This window comes from Acyrthosiphon pisum, chromosome A2 (assembly GCF_005508785.2).
Source record: "Acyrthosiphon pisum isolate AL4f chromosome A2, pea_aphid_22Mar2018_4r6ur, whole genome shotgun sequence".
NCBI lineage: Eukaryota > Metazoa > Arthropoda > Insecta > Hemiptera > Aphididae > Acyrthosiphon > Acyrthosiphon pisum.
Window position 1 is genome coordinate 65,599,132 of NC_042495.1, and position 14,096 is coordinate 65,613,227.

General features: G+C 30.1%; 3 protein-coding genes across 6 annotated transcripts in view; 1 reads left to right on the top strand and 2 right to left on the bottom strand.

Moving 5' to 3' along the window:
* Positions 1-587: 587 nt before the first annotated feature.
* Positions 588-4,479, bottom strand: LOC100570992. Its single transcript, XM_003246566.4, has one exon. The coding sequence runs from the start codon at positions 4,033-4,035 to the stop codon at positions 1,906-1,908; it is 2,130 nt and encodes a 709-aa protein (XP_003246614.1). The 5' UTR covers positions 4,036-4,479; the 3' UTR covers positions 588-1,905.
* Positions 4,480-4,810: 331 nt separating this feature from the next.
* Positions 4,811-9,540, top strand: LOC100167923. 3 transcript variants are annotated; one of them, XM_001949390.5, is made up of 14 exons: positions 4,811-5,182; positions 5,495-5,676; positions 5,747-5,865; positions 5,925-6,100; positions 6,183-6,286; positions 6,359-6,507; positions 6,568-6,709; positions 6,779-6,870; positions 6,931-7,067; positions 7,663-7,710; positions 7,772-7,990; positions 8,045-8,227; positions 8,288-8,502; positions 8,999-9,540. In XM_001949390.5, the coding sequence occupies exons 1-13, from the start codon at positions 5,053-5,055 to the stop codon at positions 8,464-8,466; spliced, it is 1,860 nt and encodes a 619-aa protein (XP_001949425.2). In that variant the 5' UTR covers positions 4,811-5,052; the 3' UTR covers positions 8,467-8,502; positions 8,999-9,540. The 3 variants fall into 3 exon arrangements, with proteins under 3 accessions (XP_001949425.2, XP_016662484.1, XP_029345428.1); XM_016806995.2 differs by having other exon boundaries at positions 8,045-8,215; XM_029489568.1 differs by having other exon boundaries at positions 5,065-5,182; positions 5,466-5,676.
* Positions 8,344-14,096, bottom strand: part of LOC100159023 (zinc finger CCHC-type and RNA-binding motif-containing protein 1) — a 6,461-nt gene continuing 708 nt past the window's right edge. The window contains exons 1-5 of one of the 2 annotated variants that reach the window (XM_008187920.3): positions 11,352-11,496; positions 9,248-9,359; positions 8,949-9,167; positions 8,739-8,876; positions 8,344-8,668 (exon numbers count right to left, since the gene is read on the bottom strand). In XM_008187920.3, coding sequence (XP_008186142.1) covers positions 8,567-8,668; positions 8,739-8,876; positions 8,949-9,167; positions 9,248-9,359; positions 11,352-11,461 — 681 coding nt within the window. In that variant the 5' untranslated portion in view covers positions 11,462-11,496 and the 3' untranslated portion in view covers positions 8,344-8,566. Of the gene's footprint in view, positions 8,669-8,738; positions 8,877-8,948; positions 9,168-9,247; positions 9,360-11,351; positions 11,497-14,096 lie in introns of those variants that run through there. The other variant, XM_001949343.5, reaches the window with a different exon arrangement.

The window sequence follows — 14,096 nt, forward strand, 5'->3', positions numbered from 1 at the left end:
TAATAGGTTCCTCATGAAGAAATATTATATGTACCTACGCTATGGTTTTTATATTCATTCTCTATTAGAGTTCTCGATATTTTATTGTACATAATCATATTTAACGACGATTAGGAAATAAATTAAAAAGTTGTCCATAGATGTTGATGAAGATTTGTAAGCTTGAAGGATTGTGTAAAACCGGTTGTCAGACTTGGTACAGTGGCGAGTTATTCAGTATATTCGTCAAAGCCCAAAGGTGGACTACACGCCCTCGCACTGCTATTTGGCAATAAAGGTACAGCGAAAGATGCAGCGGTTCATTTTTTGCTATTAGTATCTTAACCCTCAGGCACACGCGCTTGGACACTTGTAGTTCGTACCACAAGAGTTTACTACACTCGCGCGCCTTGTGCCCTGTACTTTCTATTACCTCCCACGCACAATGGATCGTTTATATTTTTACAAGCAACTTCCAATGTCCCACTTTTACTTTTCGCCGTTTAAATAATGATTTGTTTTTCACCTTCGAGTTATTACCTATAGATTACATTAGGAAAATAAGGACAAGGACAGGGGATAGATAATGAACAAAAATACTAAAAAAATACATATACATTTATATATTTTTTCATCTCCTCTTCATCAATATTTAAAACTCTACTTAGGACAGAATATAAAAAAAAGTATTTACAAAATACAAATACAATATATACTTATATATATTTAAAAATACTATATATAAGTACACTAAATTGGATGATCACAATAAGTAAATAACAACATGATAAAGGTCGACTATAATATATATATTTTTAGTAAACATTCCTATTAAAATTAATCTATTAATGAGATTTAGTTTTGTCTGTAAGACCAGGGAAATTCTTTAATTATTTTTTTTTTTTTTAAACTCAAAGGAACACATTTAAATGCAAATTGGAACTAGGGCAAGAAGCGATTCTACTAAATAAGTCATAAAATCCTAATAATAGTTGATACTCAAGTTAATTAAATATCTGAAACAAAAATCAACATTATAATTTGTTAAGTTTTATGTAATAGTTGGGTACCGCTAGCATGATAATATTATCACAAACAAAAATGGATTAATTCAATAAAAATAAAAAATCAATAATACCTATATGAGTGGAATTTTGATTTATAAAAATTAAATTGTTATTATCTTATTACCTTTTTTTTAAAATAAATATCTAAAGGGTATTATACTATTAGCTAGTAATATCACATCAAGCGGTATTTACTATAATATTATTACATACAGCGTTGAAAATATTGGAAGTCCAAACTCAATAAAAAATTAGTAAATATAGGTACTGAATAATTAATATTACAGTCCTTAATCTGGCTCCTTTTTAATTTATCAGAAATTCATAACATGAGTACCAATACACATGGATTTATGGAAAAATATTTAACCCGGGACGGATGATCATTGTTTTGACAATAATAAATGGATTTCAAAATATGAATGTTATAAAATTGTTACTAGATAGTTTATAAGTACCTATATAAAAAAAAAATGGCACAGACATGTTAGTAAAAAAATAAAGAAGCTAAACTATTTTTTTTTAAGGATTAAATAAACGTGTTAAGTATAGGCCAATTTGTATTGTTTGTTCAATAGTAAGTATGTCATGTAAAATCAATGTTAAGGGTTTTTACTCCTTAATATTTTAAATACATAAATTGACATACTGATACTATACTTGGCCCCTAAGAAATAAAGCAGTCTTTGAAAAAAAAAAAAAAAAATAATAGGTAATAAGAAACGAAAATGTTATATAATGGAATGTTGTTTAAGCTAAAGGAACACATTAAATTTAAACAGAAAAAAATTACATAAATATTCTATGTACAAAAATAAAAAAATAAAAAAGAATAGTCAACTTATTTAGGGTCTATTTATTAAGTACAACAGTTATCCCTGTGATGATGAATTTTGATCGGATACATCTGATCTTCTGAGTTACGTTCATCAGCTAGTGATCTAAACCTAACAAATCCATTTTCAGCAACTAACATGGACGGCGAAGGCTGTATGGCTGCTCTCTCAGCATATGCATACATACTTCTAGAGTCATCATCCATTCGTTTTAATGATCTCCTTTCAGTAGTGTGCGCAAATAACTGATGGTTAGCCAATGGCGGACCACCCATTGAGTATGTGTCGTCATATATGTGTTTACCCGTACGTAATGTGTAATTGTGTACAGCTTGATTGGCACTGCAGATGGCTGGATAAATGTCATCTGATGGTGGATCACTCCGGGAAACAGTACCACGACATGGGAACAATGTTAAGCCGGATTGATTTTGAGCTTCTTTTTCGCTAGTATACCTCAGTGGCTGTATGGATGCCCAAAATATCAAAAAACATGATGATATCTCAATCACACGTACAGAGAACTGATAACCCCACCATAACCATGGGTTTGGCTGATCTTTACCCAACATTTCATAAACACCAACCATACCATATAACTGAACTGATGCCATAAGAAGACTCAGCATACTAGTGGCCAATGTCACACGTACAGAATGAGCTAAAGTAGGGCGATGTTCATGGAAACTAGCTCCAAATATAGTTCCTTGTTTCCTTAAGGAAGCATTAGTCATAGACCTATATAGACATACATAAGTTACCCCAAGTATTACACATAATAGAATGTAGATACATTTGGATACTAATGAAAGTATATGAGCTTCTGAATAAAACAATACAATAATACAAAATGCCATATAGCAACAAATAAATATTGCTAATAATGACGATTTTTGTAAACTATAAAAAATTGTTTTTACATCGGTGGCTCGCAATAGAAACAAAAATAAAACTGAATATACAGTCAACAATAGAGGGAATACTATGTTCAGAGCTAACCCAGACACTTGAATAGACAATGTTCCGTTTACATTATATGGGTCATATAACAAATAAGCACTCCTTACACAGCCTATGATTATTAATAAACCATGTATAGTGACAAAGTAACCACATGTTAATAATTTCTTAAATGCTCTTATCCTTGCTATACTAACCATTGAACAAAATACCAATATCAGGAAAAGTATAGCAATTAAATAAACATGAACATCCCAAAAAACACCAAGAATATACCTGGCTCTTGGTTCAGGATGATCCGGCATAGAAACAATCTCTGGATGTGATTCAGGTATATCAACATCATTCTTAGATTCTGTTACTTGTTGCTCTTTAAATAATGATGGTTCATTTTCAGTTGTTTCTTCAGATGTCGTTTCATATACTTGAGATGAAGAGGTGGTTTCGATTGGTTGTACAATTCGTGGTGTGGGCTTGGGAACTTCTTGTTTAACAGTTCGAGATGGTTTAAGATCTTGGTCAAAGTTTGGCTTATCGTTACCTAATAATCCATCCATTTTCTTACCTGTATCATCAAACAATATTCTAAAAACATTTGGGCTTGACAAGTTTTGAACTTGCTGTACCACAATACTATAAGTATCGTTAAGGCCTTTGAATCCATTAACTGCTGTAGTACTAGTTGGTTCTGAATAAGTAGATTCTGGCACTCTTAACTTATTCAAACTAGGTGTGTTAATTGTCTTCTTTTTTGTATCAGCTACTGGAACATCTACAGGCCTGATGGGTATAAATTCTTTTTCAAATTTTGCCTGCACGATTCCTGGCCGCCTAGTTTGCAATGGCTTTTCTGAATTACTACCCCTAAGTGTTGGTTTGTCAGCAAATGGATTGAACCGCTCTGGAGGTAAAGGTGGAGTAAAAGTGTTTCGATCTGGAGGATTGTATGCAGGTATCAGACGGTTAGTCGGACTTGTCACATGTTGTTGTTGTGACGAATTTGTCCGTGAAGCCCGAGAGGCCGATCCTGGCTTTGACGCTAGTGTCTTGTTGAACAGCTCATAGTCTACACCATCAGTTAGCACCCGTCTATCTAATACACCCATGTCATGGTCGAACATTTGTGCATTGCTGTCAGACACCAGGAGCCAAAGCATTGCCGCAAGCAATACCTGTGGCATGACTGGTCGCATTTGCGTGATATCAGATACGGACTCCTTTCATTATTATAATATAGTCGCTTGAGTTTTTATTTTTCAAAAAACACTAACTCGGCCGTGTACTTAAATGTAACATGTCAACTTACGATAATACCCTGGACATTACAAGACGGCCGGGTTCACAGGTGTCGGCGGCACACAGGATACCAATGGAATCCTTTGTCATGATACGCAGTCGACACGACCACGGTAGCTCCTAAGTGTGTCAACACATTTTCACATCAAAACTCGCGCACTCTACGTCATACTACGTTCGAACAATCACGACGGAACGAATGTATAAAATGTTTACGAACGATACGGCACTTACCAAAATCGCACTTACGAACAGTGAATATACGCCCGGAAACAATAAACATTCCCTAATAAACCATTACGTCTGGTGCGCCAGCCATTTGCATTTTGTTATAATGAATTTCCCAAAGACTACATAATAATCATATGGTTCATGGATGTTATAAACAAACGCATTACAATCGATTAAAAAACATTTGCCATTTACCGGTTTGAAAACGTTGAAATTATTAAGACAAAATCATTTTATATTTTGTACAGTATTTATAAGTCTATAATTAATAATTATAGACATTAATTGTTAATTAATATTGGAAAAATAATTTCTAAGTTACCAACATCAAGTATGATAAGCGAATGTCGTAGATACCGCGTAATAGGTATATTATGATCTTAGGTATTGATAATGGAATATATTTTAGCATGAAGCCGCGATCGACCGCTAGTGGCGTCTGGCGCAACTTACTGTGCAGTGGGCACTGGCGGCGACTGGCGCTGTGAGCATGTTGGTGAGATACTGATTACTGATATCAATTTGAATTTCAAAAGATATTATTCGTATTTCGTTTTGAAAGTGTTTATAATTTAATATTATGAATTCAGAATTTGAGATCTGTGCATATAATATTATATATGATTTTTTTATATAATATAAATCTATTTGTTTTTAATAATGATTAGCCAAAAATAATAATAATGAGTAAAAGACCTAGGACGGAACCACCAACCAACGGTCAAGAAGACATTTGGGGTGACGATTTTACTTACGATGAAGTGAACACAATTGTCAACATTGAATCGTTGGCATCACAGTCACATTTTTCCGGTAAATTAAATAGTACTAAATAATTTAATAGTCTAAATGTGTACTTAATAATTAATAAAATAATTTAAAAATTCTTGTCCCGATGAATCACTTTGCCATTTTCCTTATATTATATTATTATTATATTATACTAATATTATTGTTATATGGTGAATAAATTGTGGTTAAATATTCAAAACAATGTTACTAACTATTAATTTAATTTACATTTTATAATATATAATATCATATTTTAAATGTGTTCATATTACAATTTAATGCATTTATTGAAAATATGTTTTAGTTCAACCTATGTCCCCCTTTATGTTCCAGTTAATTTAAATAACCCTGGTAATCAAAGGGACAGTCAAATTAAAGAAGGGGAGATCAAAAATTTAAAAAATAAAATCAAGCAGTTAGAAATTCAACTATATAACACAAAACAAGAACATGATGATAAATTTAAAACCTTAAAAAATATTATCGACTGTAAAGATACGGAGCTTAAATTCCAGGTTAGCTATTTATAATCACATTATAGTGTGATACTTAATGTAGATTAAATGTCTTTATTATTTTTGATAGCAACAAGAAACGACTGCTCTTAAAAATAAGATAAAAGAAATGAAGATTATCAACAATATTGTCCCTCAGAAAAATGTATCATTTAGCTGTATGAAAACTGGAAGTAACTCAACTTTATTGTAAGATAAAAGATAGTAATTTACTATACCTAATTATCACTAATTCAACAAATATTTAGACACAATGCTTCAGAACATAATACAAAAAAAAATGTATCAACTCAAACATTTCAAATCACAAATAACGAACATTATCTATTAATAAGGGATAATTTTCCAGAAATAAATAAAAGTTATGAAAAGCTGAAAAAATGTTTATATCCTGACTTATTTAGTATTCAAAATAATCAAAATGGTAAAAAAAAAATATATTTTTAATTGGGTATGAAAAAAGTAAAGATTCTTTAAATACCTGTTTTTATTTTTTCATTTGATAGATGTTAAAAATTTAAGTACAATACAAGATTGTCATTTAATTTTAGCCAAACTGATGGTGTTAGAAACTTTTGATGAAATTCAATCTTACTCTTTAATTGAATTGGTAATTTGAAAAAAACAATCATAACTAAATTATCAAAATATTTACTTATTTTAATTTTTCTAAATTTTTCAGTTATTTGAAAACTGTAAACATATTTTAGAATCTACAATTGAAATACTTCAAGAGACAATAGATGATGAGGATTTTGTTAAAAGAGAAAAACAATTAATTTATAGTTACTTACAGTTAAACAAACAATGTTTAAAAAATAGGTTTTCTATGTAAGATAGTTAGTGTTATATTTTTACTCGTTCAACTTTTTTATCAAATGTTTTTCTTAGGTTTGATCTACAATTCTCTCATTTATTGGATTGCATATCAGTATTAACTACTATTTCTAATGTTGTCCCAAGAATTGTTATGAATCATACAAATAATTTATTTCAAACATTTGTACACTTTTTACAAATAATTGGTTCACAAGTAATATTTATTGATTTTGAATGATTTTGATTTTAACTATCTAATTATTCTGTAATTTTATTGTTATAGAGTCGTACCCTGGAATATGTTTCGGTAATTATAGCACTGATAAAATTTCTTACGAATTTGTGTAGTTGTAATTGGGATATAACAAAACAAAAGTGAGTAATAACATTTTTGAAACATAGTTTTATTTATTTTTCATGTTATAATCACTCTAGGCAATTGGACATTTATGACATAATTAAAGAAATAGTATTCTGTCGTCCATGCATTGACATTGTACAAGAACTAATCAATTTGTTAAGCAAAATTTCTATATACACAGAGATAACAGACAGTCTATGTCAATTATCTAGTAAGTTAAATAAGTTTTAAATTCTATATCTATATTATTTAAATTCAACTTATAACTAAGTAATTTATTTAAAGATAATTATTATGTTTTTGTTACTTTTTTTTTTTTTAAATGTATTGCTTTAGACTGTTATTGAACTAAATAATGCTTTACACTGCGCAACTTTTTATAATAACTGATTTACTAATAAGTTATACAATTTTAACATTTAAATATCACAAATTTAGAACCTTTTATATTTAATTAAATACATTTATAAACTTTTATCAGTCACAAAGTAAAAAGTTGCTTTTGAGTTTGGAATATTAAAAATTAATATTGTATATCAATATTTCCGTGATTACATTTGACCTAGAATTAATTGAATTTAACATTTTTACTTTTTATTCAAAGTGGTAAATTATGTTCCATACAAATTAGATGTTGGCATCTAAAAAATGAACAAGTATATACAATTAATAACCTCGAAATAAAATAAACTATGTTTCTAAGATTTACTTAATCAAAAAATTAAAATATGTACTTAATCTCTTATTGTTATTTTAAATATCTTCAACATTTTTGATTAATACCATATATATATATTTTTTTTTAGCTCCTAATACATTTATTCTATCTGACAGAGTTAGTACATTTACAACAGGTACAAACCGTACATTATTTTATTATTTGTTTTAAAAATAATTCTATCATTATTAATTTAGGAACATGTGTTCTTCGTGTCCTATGTCTTCAGCTTGAACTCCTCAAACACAGCAATCATCTTATTACAAATTATTTATATTTTGTAAATGTTCTTTTAAATAGTACACATGTACCTAGATGGATGCACAAAATACCAAATAAAACATGTGATTGCACTGCATCATTTATAGAATTAACTATACAATGTTTGTATATTGTATTCAACATTTATGAAAAAGGTATATTTGGTTATAATTTTTTAGCAAGATAATTACAATATTTTTATTATTTAGAAAGAGAATCTTATGATATTGATCTATTAAAACTAATGGAAGAAATTGTTGAAAATAGTTACTCAATACTATATCGTCTAGGAAAGTTGGATGAAGAATTTCGTAGTCACATAAGTAAATGTAAGGGCCGTTATGATGTTATTGTTCGGAAAATTCAAAAGCTTGAATTTGGTAAATCAAACAGTAAGAACCACACTAAATTTATTTGTTGAATTAATTGTATTAATATTTGTATTCATACAGCATTTTTAGTAAAAGAATTGAAAAAATTTGAATTCAAATCATTAACACATAGTCAATACAGTTCTTCAGTAATTTATGAAGTATTTCCGATTGATAAACCCAAGTTTACACAAAAATCACAGTACCAATTTGATGAACCTAACAAACAAATTTCCGAAAATAATACATGGAATAACTAACAATGCATAAATTATATTGTATAGAACTATATTCAGGTTTGTATATTAATTAATAGTAATATCTTAACTAAATATAGAATAAAAACATTAATTAAAATTATTATTCAATAAGTTCCTCCTCATCGCTGAAGTATGAATCTTTACGGTACACTTTTTTATGTAACACTTCAACTCTGCTAGACTGGTCAATATTATTCTCTTGCTGAAATAAAAAAATAAATAACCAAACTGTATGATATTTATATTAATAATTATTAATTAGTTCTTCTTACTTCTTCGTGTATTACTGCACTTAATGTCTCCATATGAGATGTATCACATTTTTCTTCATCACTATTTCTTTCTTTGTAATTTTTAGTCCTGTCATAAAATTCTGTATCCTCTTCTGAGCTAAGATAAGATTCTTGATTCTGTAACAAAATAAATAAATCATTTGAAATGTATACTTAGTTGTTATTTGCTAAATGAAAAAATGTTCTTACTTTGCTACAGCCTTCGTTACCATCTAAGTTTTTCTTTTTTTTCTTTTTAGGTGGTGGCTGTCGTTCACCCAAACAATTTTCTGGACATTTGTAACTAAGATGGCCTTCTTTGCCACATTCGTAGCAAAAACTTTTATCAGTATACTGGCGTTTCCTGATAAATTCTGTACTACGGCCATTGTCTACTGCAATAGAACTTTTTAATGTTCTTCCGAACATCTAAGACACAATTATATACAAGTTGTTTTTTTTAAGAGGTATAGATAACTTAAAAATGTAAGTGAATATAATATCATTACTTGTATGCCATTTGTAGATTTAACGCAAATGTTAGCTTCATTTTGATTGAGAAATAATACAAATGCCACTCCTTTACTTTGTCGTGTTGTTTTATCTTTAACTATTGTAACTCTAATATGATAAAATTATATTAATCATAAAGTTAAGTGATTTATTTAAAACGGTGCAAATTTTAGGTTTAAAATGTATACATATTTATTAATTATTTATGTAATTTGTATGTCAATACTTTTATATTATTGTTTTTTAATTGGTTTTATAAATAAAATAAATTTATAATAATTGATTCAACTATAAAGCTACTAAATGTATGTTACATATTTACTTATCCCTGATGATAGTTTTAAGGTTATTAATTCTATACACCATATCAATAAAATACAAAGAAGTAAACATTTGCATATGACGATTCCAAATTCAGCCGTATTAAAAAAATTTAAGTTTTTTTAAATGTGTTCTATTCTAATATTAAATACTCAGTTATTATTTCAAATAAATGGAACAGCTTATGACGAACAATTATAGTTCTAAGCGTAAAACCAACAGTATTATGCGTACAGATTATATCAGATAAATGTATTAAGGTTCCAAACTAAAAATGTTAAATCATCAAACAATTTTATTATGTTTATTGATTCTGAAAAAGACATTTTGGATAAAATTTAAATGTCAACAATTATTAAAAAATGAAAAGAATGAGAATCTCTGTATGATATTTAACAAAAAATATGTCTGTTATTTGGCATGTATTATGATAATTATTAATGTTAATTTTTGATTTGTTATGTTTATACAGAGTGGTTTTTAAGCACGCTCACCCTATTTTAATGCTTTGTCGTTCTTAGATATACTCAAGGTTAGGATTTTTAGACCATATTTTCAAATACTTGAGATTTTTCGCTTCACTTTGGGATGAACCTGTATCAATACAAACTTCTGTTTTTCAATTAGAAACACCTATTTCACTTTTAATTATTTAGCAGATATTTTTTTTGAGAATTTTGATGTATCTAAATCAAAATCAAGTGAGTAGTTTTTGAGTTATATATTAATATCTTAGTGTACTAAGGATAATATGTTTATATGGTAATGATTCAAGCACACATAGCTTAGATAATTTGAAAATGTTCGTCTATCAATATAAATAATTTATGAAAATAATCCAAATATAATAACTTCTACATCTATTACAATATATAGCTTATATTTTTAAGGATTGTTATCCTTAGTATTAATATTTTAATAACTCAAAAACTACTCATTCAAATTGATTAGATACATCAACATTTTCAAGAACATTGCCCACTAAATTATTTAAAGTAAAAAATGAGGGGAGAGGTTCTTATTTGAAAAATTGAAGTTTGTATCACCGCAGAACACTCCTTAAATAGTATAAAAAATATCAGAAATTTGAAAATACGGTATTTAGATATACTTGAAAATTCTAAAAATCAGAGTTTGAATAAATATAGTATTACAGGGGGAAAATGGGGGGTTAGCTTAAAATCACCCTGTTTAATACTATTTGTTAAAATAAGTAAATAAGGTTGATTTATTTTGTGGTTATATTTTAATATATCTAGTTTTAAAAACACTTAATAAGATAATTAAGTTAAGATAAGGTTAGATGTATTTAATAATCAATACATCAGAATTATCTTAATGTAAATATTATATTTGTTTGGTAGGTATAAATATTTAGGTTTTAAAAACATAAAAAAGTAATATTTTTAAACAGTTGATTTTATTCTAAGATTGCCCACTCAAAGAATATAAAAACAAAATTATACACTGACAGAAACTTAAAATTAAAAATTGATTTAGCACGGCGTTGTAGAAACAAGAAGTTTATATTTTGAAATTGTTTTAATTCATGAAATTAAGTTGACAATTTCATTAAGGATGATTCCCTCATAAATATTCGAGTAAATACTACTTAACACCGGCTCTGTACGACACATCTAAATATATATGTTATGTACTTATTAATTTTGAAAAAGTTTTAGTTCATGGGTAATATTCTAATATTATTGTGTATCTTAACTTTTAAGACATAATTTCAACAAAAAAAAAAAACTTTTTAAAATGTGTACCTATACCCACTTAACTAATTTTCCATATTTTTCAAATACTTTATGTAAATCGTTGTTTGTCAAATTGAATGGAAGATTTGAAACATATACTGTACATTTGCTTGGAGCTAATTTATTCATAATAAATGTGAATTTAAAAAAAAAATTAATTTATCATTTACCTAATAGAACATTAGTACATATCGAAACTAGCACTATATAGTATGGTTTTAAGTTTTAACTAATATACAAATAAATTAAAAATCCATTCAACTTGACAAGTGACAACCGTGAACCGAGTACCAACAAGCGACAATACTCATAAGATAAAATCTTAGATCACAGCACGATTGATGATAGTATAACCGTGCTATTTACTACGGTTTAAGATAATATACAACCGTGCTATTTACATCATCATAATCATGTTCATGGCTAAAATATACATTGGTATATTCTCAACTTCGTTCTGCGCATGTATGCCACGTCACTCTGTCCACATTATCCGAGAATGCGCGCCAAAATTTAATTTAATGACAATGACTGTCAAAAAATAATCATCTTTCTAGGAAAATGTTCTCATAAACATTATAACTTTATATGTACATGTATTTATATAATATATGTTACTTATTATATCAATAAAATTACTTATGTATTTAATATATTATGTGGTTTTCGTACAAAACGTTAACTTATATTGTGTATAAATATAATATATGTGATTAGAGCCATGAAAATAATTTGTTTTCTATGATGAATGATGATAACATTACAGACTTAAACAGTAAATTAATGACAAATGTCAAAGGTAAAACACTTTATTCAAACTTAAGGGATCTCCCGTCGCCTAACGGCTCCGGTCGCCAGTCTGTTAAAAAAACATAAGTATATTAAAGTGGCTCAGGTCGCCAAACTCAAATTACTTCGCGCGGCATTAAAACAGTCTTGTGCGCATGGCTCATACGTACCTATATATAAACGTAAAATCGCAAACTTTGGATGTCTATAACTTCCAAAATAATGGTTTCCGCAAATTTTTTTTTTTTGCACCATCGTTCTTAACTCGTCGGAGTACGTCTATTTCAAAAAAAAAAATTTAAAGGTGCTGGGTTGCTAAAGTGAATTTATGCCTCTATATTGATTCTCATGAATGTCCAGGTACGTACCAAACAATTCACTACCTCAGCTGATATTTCAATATTACACCCTGTAACTGCTGTATCCATCACTATCATTAGCTAGTGTTTAATTAAACTAAATACAGTGGTTAAAGTGGTGTGGAGGGAGGGGAGTCCCCCTTCTTATTTACGGTAAGATTATGCGTCCCCTTTACTTTAAGTCTCCAAAGTCCAGGGGGACGCTACTAAATTTTAGTAATTTATTAAATGGTTTACGCACGCACACACAACGATTATTTACTGAATTTAGACTTGAACTTTTTACCACACAATCGACTCATGTATCAGTTTTAGATAAAGCTGATCTTTATAAAGATTTATTTAATAATTTATTGATAGATTTAACTATGCTTTCTCCAGATAATTGGCTTGATAACTGTTATGTACAGTTTGGTGATATAAATATTTAAAATATTTCAAATTGATCAGAGAGCTAGTGTACGAGGATTTCGTGAATACAAAGTGTCTTATCCTTCAGTAAATACAGACAGTGAGCCTATTAATGACCGCTGTAAAGACTTTGGCTATTTATTCTTCCGAATGTGAACGGTCCTTTAGTTCAATGAACGAAATTGTTTCTTCAAAAAGAAGTGCGTTGACTAGTGATCATATTTCATCGTTAGCTTTCATTAATTGTACCGGGCCACCAATTGATAAATTCAATCCTAACATCTATATTAAAACTTGTATATTATCAGGGAAAAGAACTGCAGATGAACAATGTTGTCCAAAAAGAAAAAAAGAAAGATGAAGAAGCATCTTATACATCTTTATGGTTATGTTTAAATAAATAGTTAAATAGTTAAACCCATACTGGTTATACTGTATACTTGTAACATTCACATAGCTTATGATACATTGTAATAATTTTATTCTAGCGAAACCTCAGCCGAGTACTGTTGCTTTCGTTAACCGTTGACGGACGGTACAGAACGCGTCCCCAGGTTGCGGATAGGGGAACGCCCGGTTCCCTCTGCTTCGGCAGAGTCGGGTAGCCTGTGAATAACTAATAACAGGCCGTGGACAGCTTCGATCAAATGATCCGTGGTCCGGACGGGATGCCCCTCGTCCGGGGTAGGGTGACTGTCAGGTCCACCGTGCCTGGCAGTGGTGCTCTTAGCACGCGCTGAAAGCACGGACGTCGGGGCTTGCCCCGTCCAGTTGCCGGGCGTCTCAGTGTCAGTCAGTCCAGTACATGTCTCCGGGGCACAGCGGTGAGTGACTCTGGTCTGCCTCTGATGGCTCGTCTCCTTACGAGTCCCTAAGTCGGTAGGCGAGCTCGGTCGCCGCACAATGTCCCACCTTTAGATTGAAAGGCAGAATTGACATTAGTTTGGGCTAGGCGTCAACGACTCGGCAGGCACCGGGTCGGGGCGTCGGGCCAGACTGACCCAAAGATACGGGTCCTTGCTGATGATGGTTCGAAAGGGTGGTGGCCAAGATTAGTTTCGCACCTCGTGGACGACCGTCCGCGATAAAGGCAAACCAATGCCTTGGTCTTTGCCGGACTATATTGGTAGCTTCCAAGGGAGCGACAGTCTACTGGAGGCACTCCAGTACCACGGGAGTGAGCGGAGCCCCGTCGGCAACGACGC

Coding starts and splice junctions, on each gene's coding strand:
- LOC100167923 (XM_001949390.5), top strand. CDS start 5,053: ATGAGTAAAAGACCTAGGACGGAACCACCAACCAACGGTCAAGAAGAC. Junction 5,183..5,494: donor ATCACAGTCACATTTTTCCG/GTAAATTAAATA, acceptor TTTATGTTCCAG/TTAATTTAAATAACCCTGGT. Junction 6,101..6,182: donor TATTCAAAATAATCAAAATG/GTAAAAAAAAAA, acceptor TTCATTTGATAG/ATGTTAAAAATTTAAGTACA.
- LOC100570992 (XM_003246566.4), bottom strand. CDS start 4,035: ATGCGACCAGTCATGCCACAGGTATTGCTTGCGGCAATGCTTTGGCTC.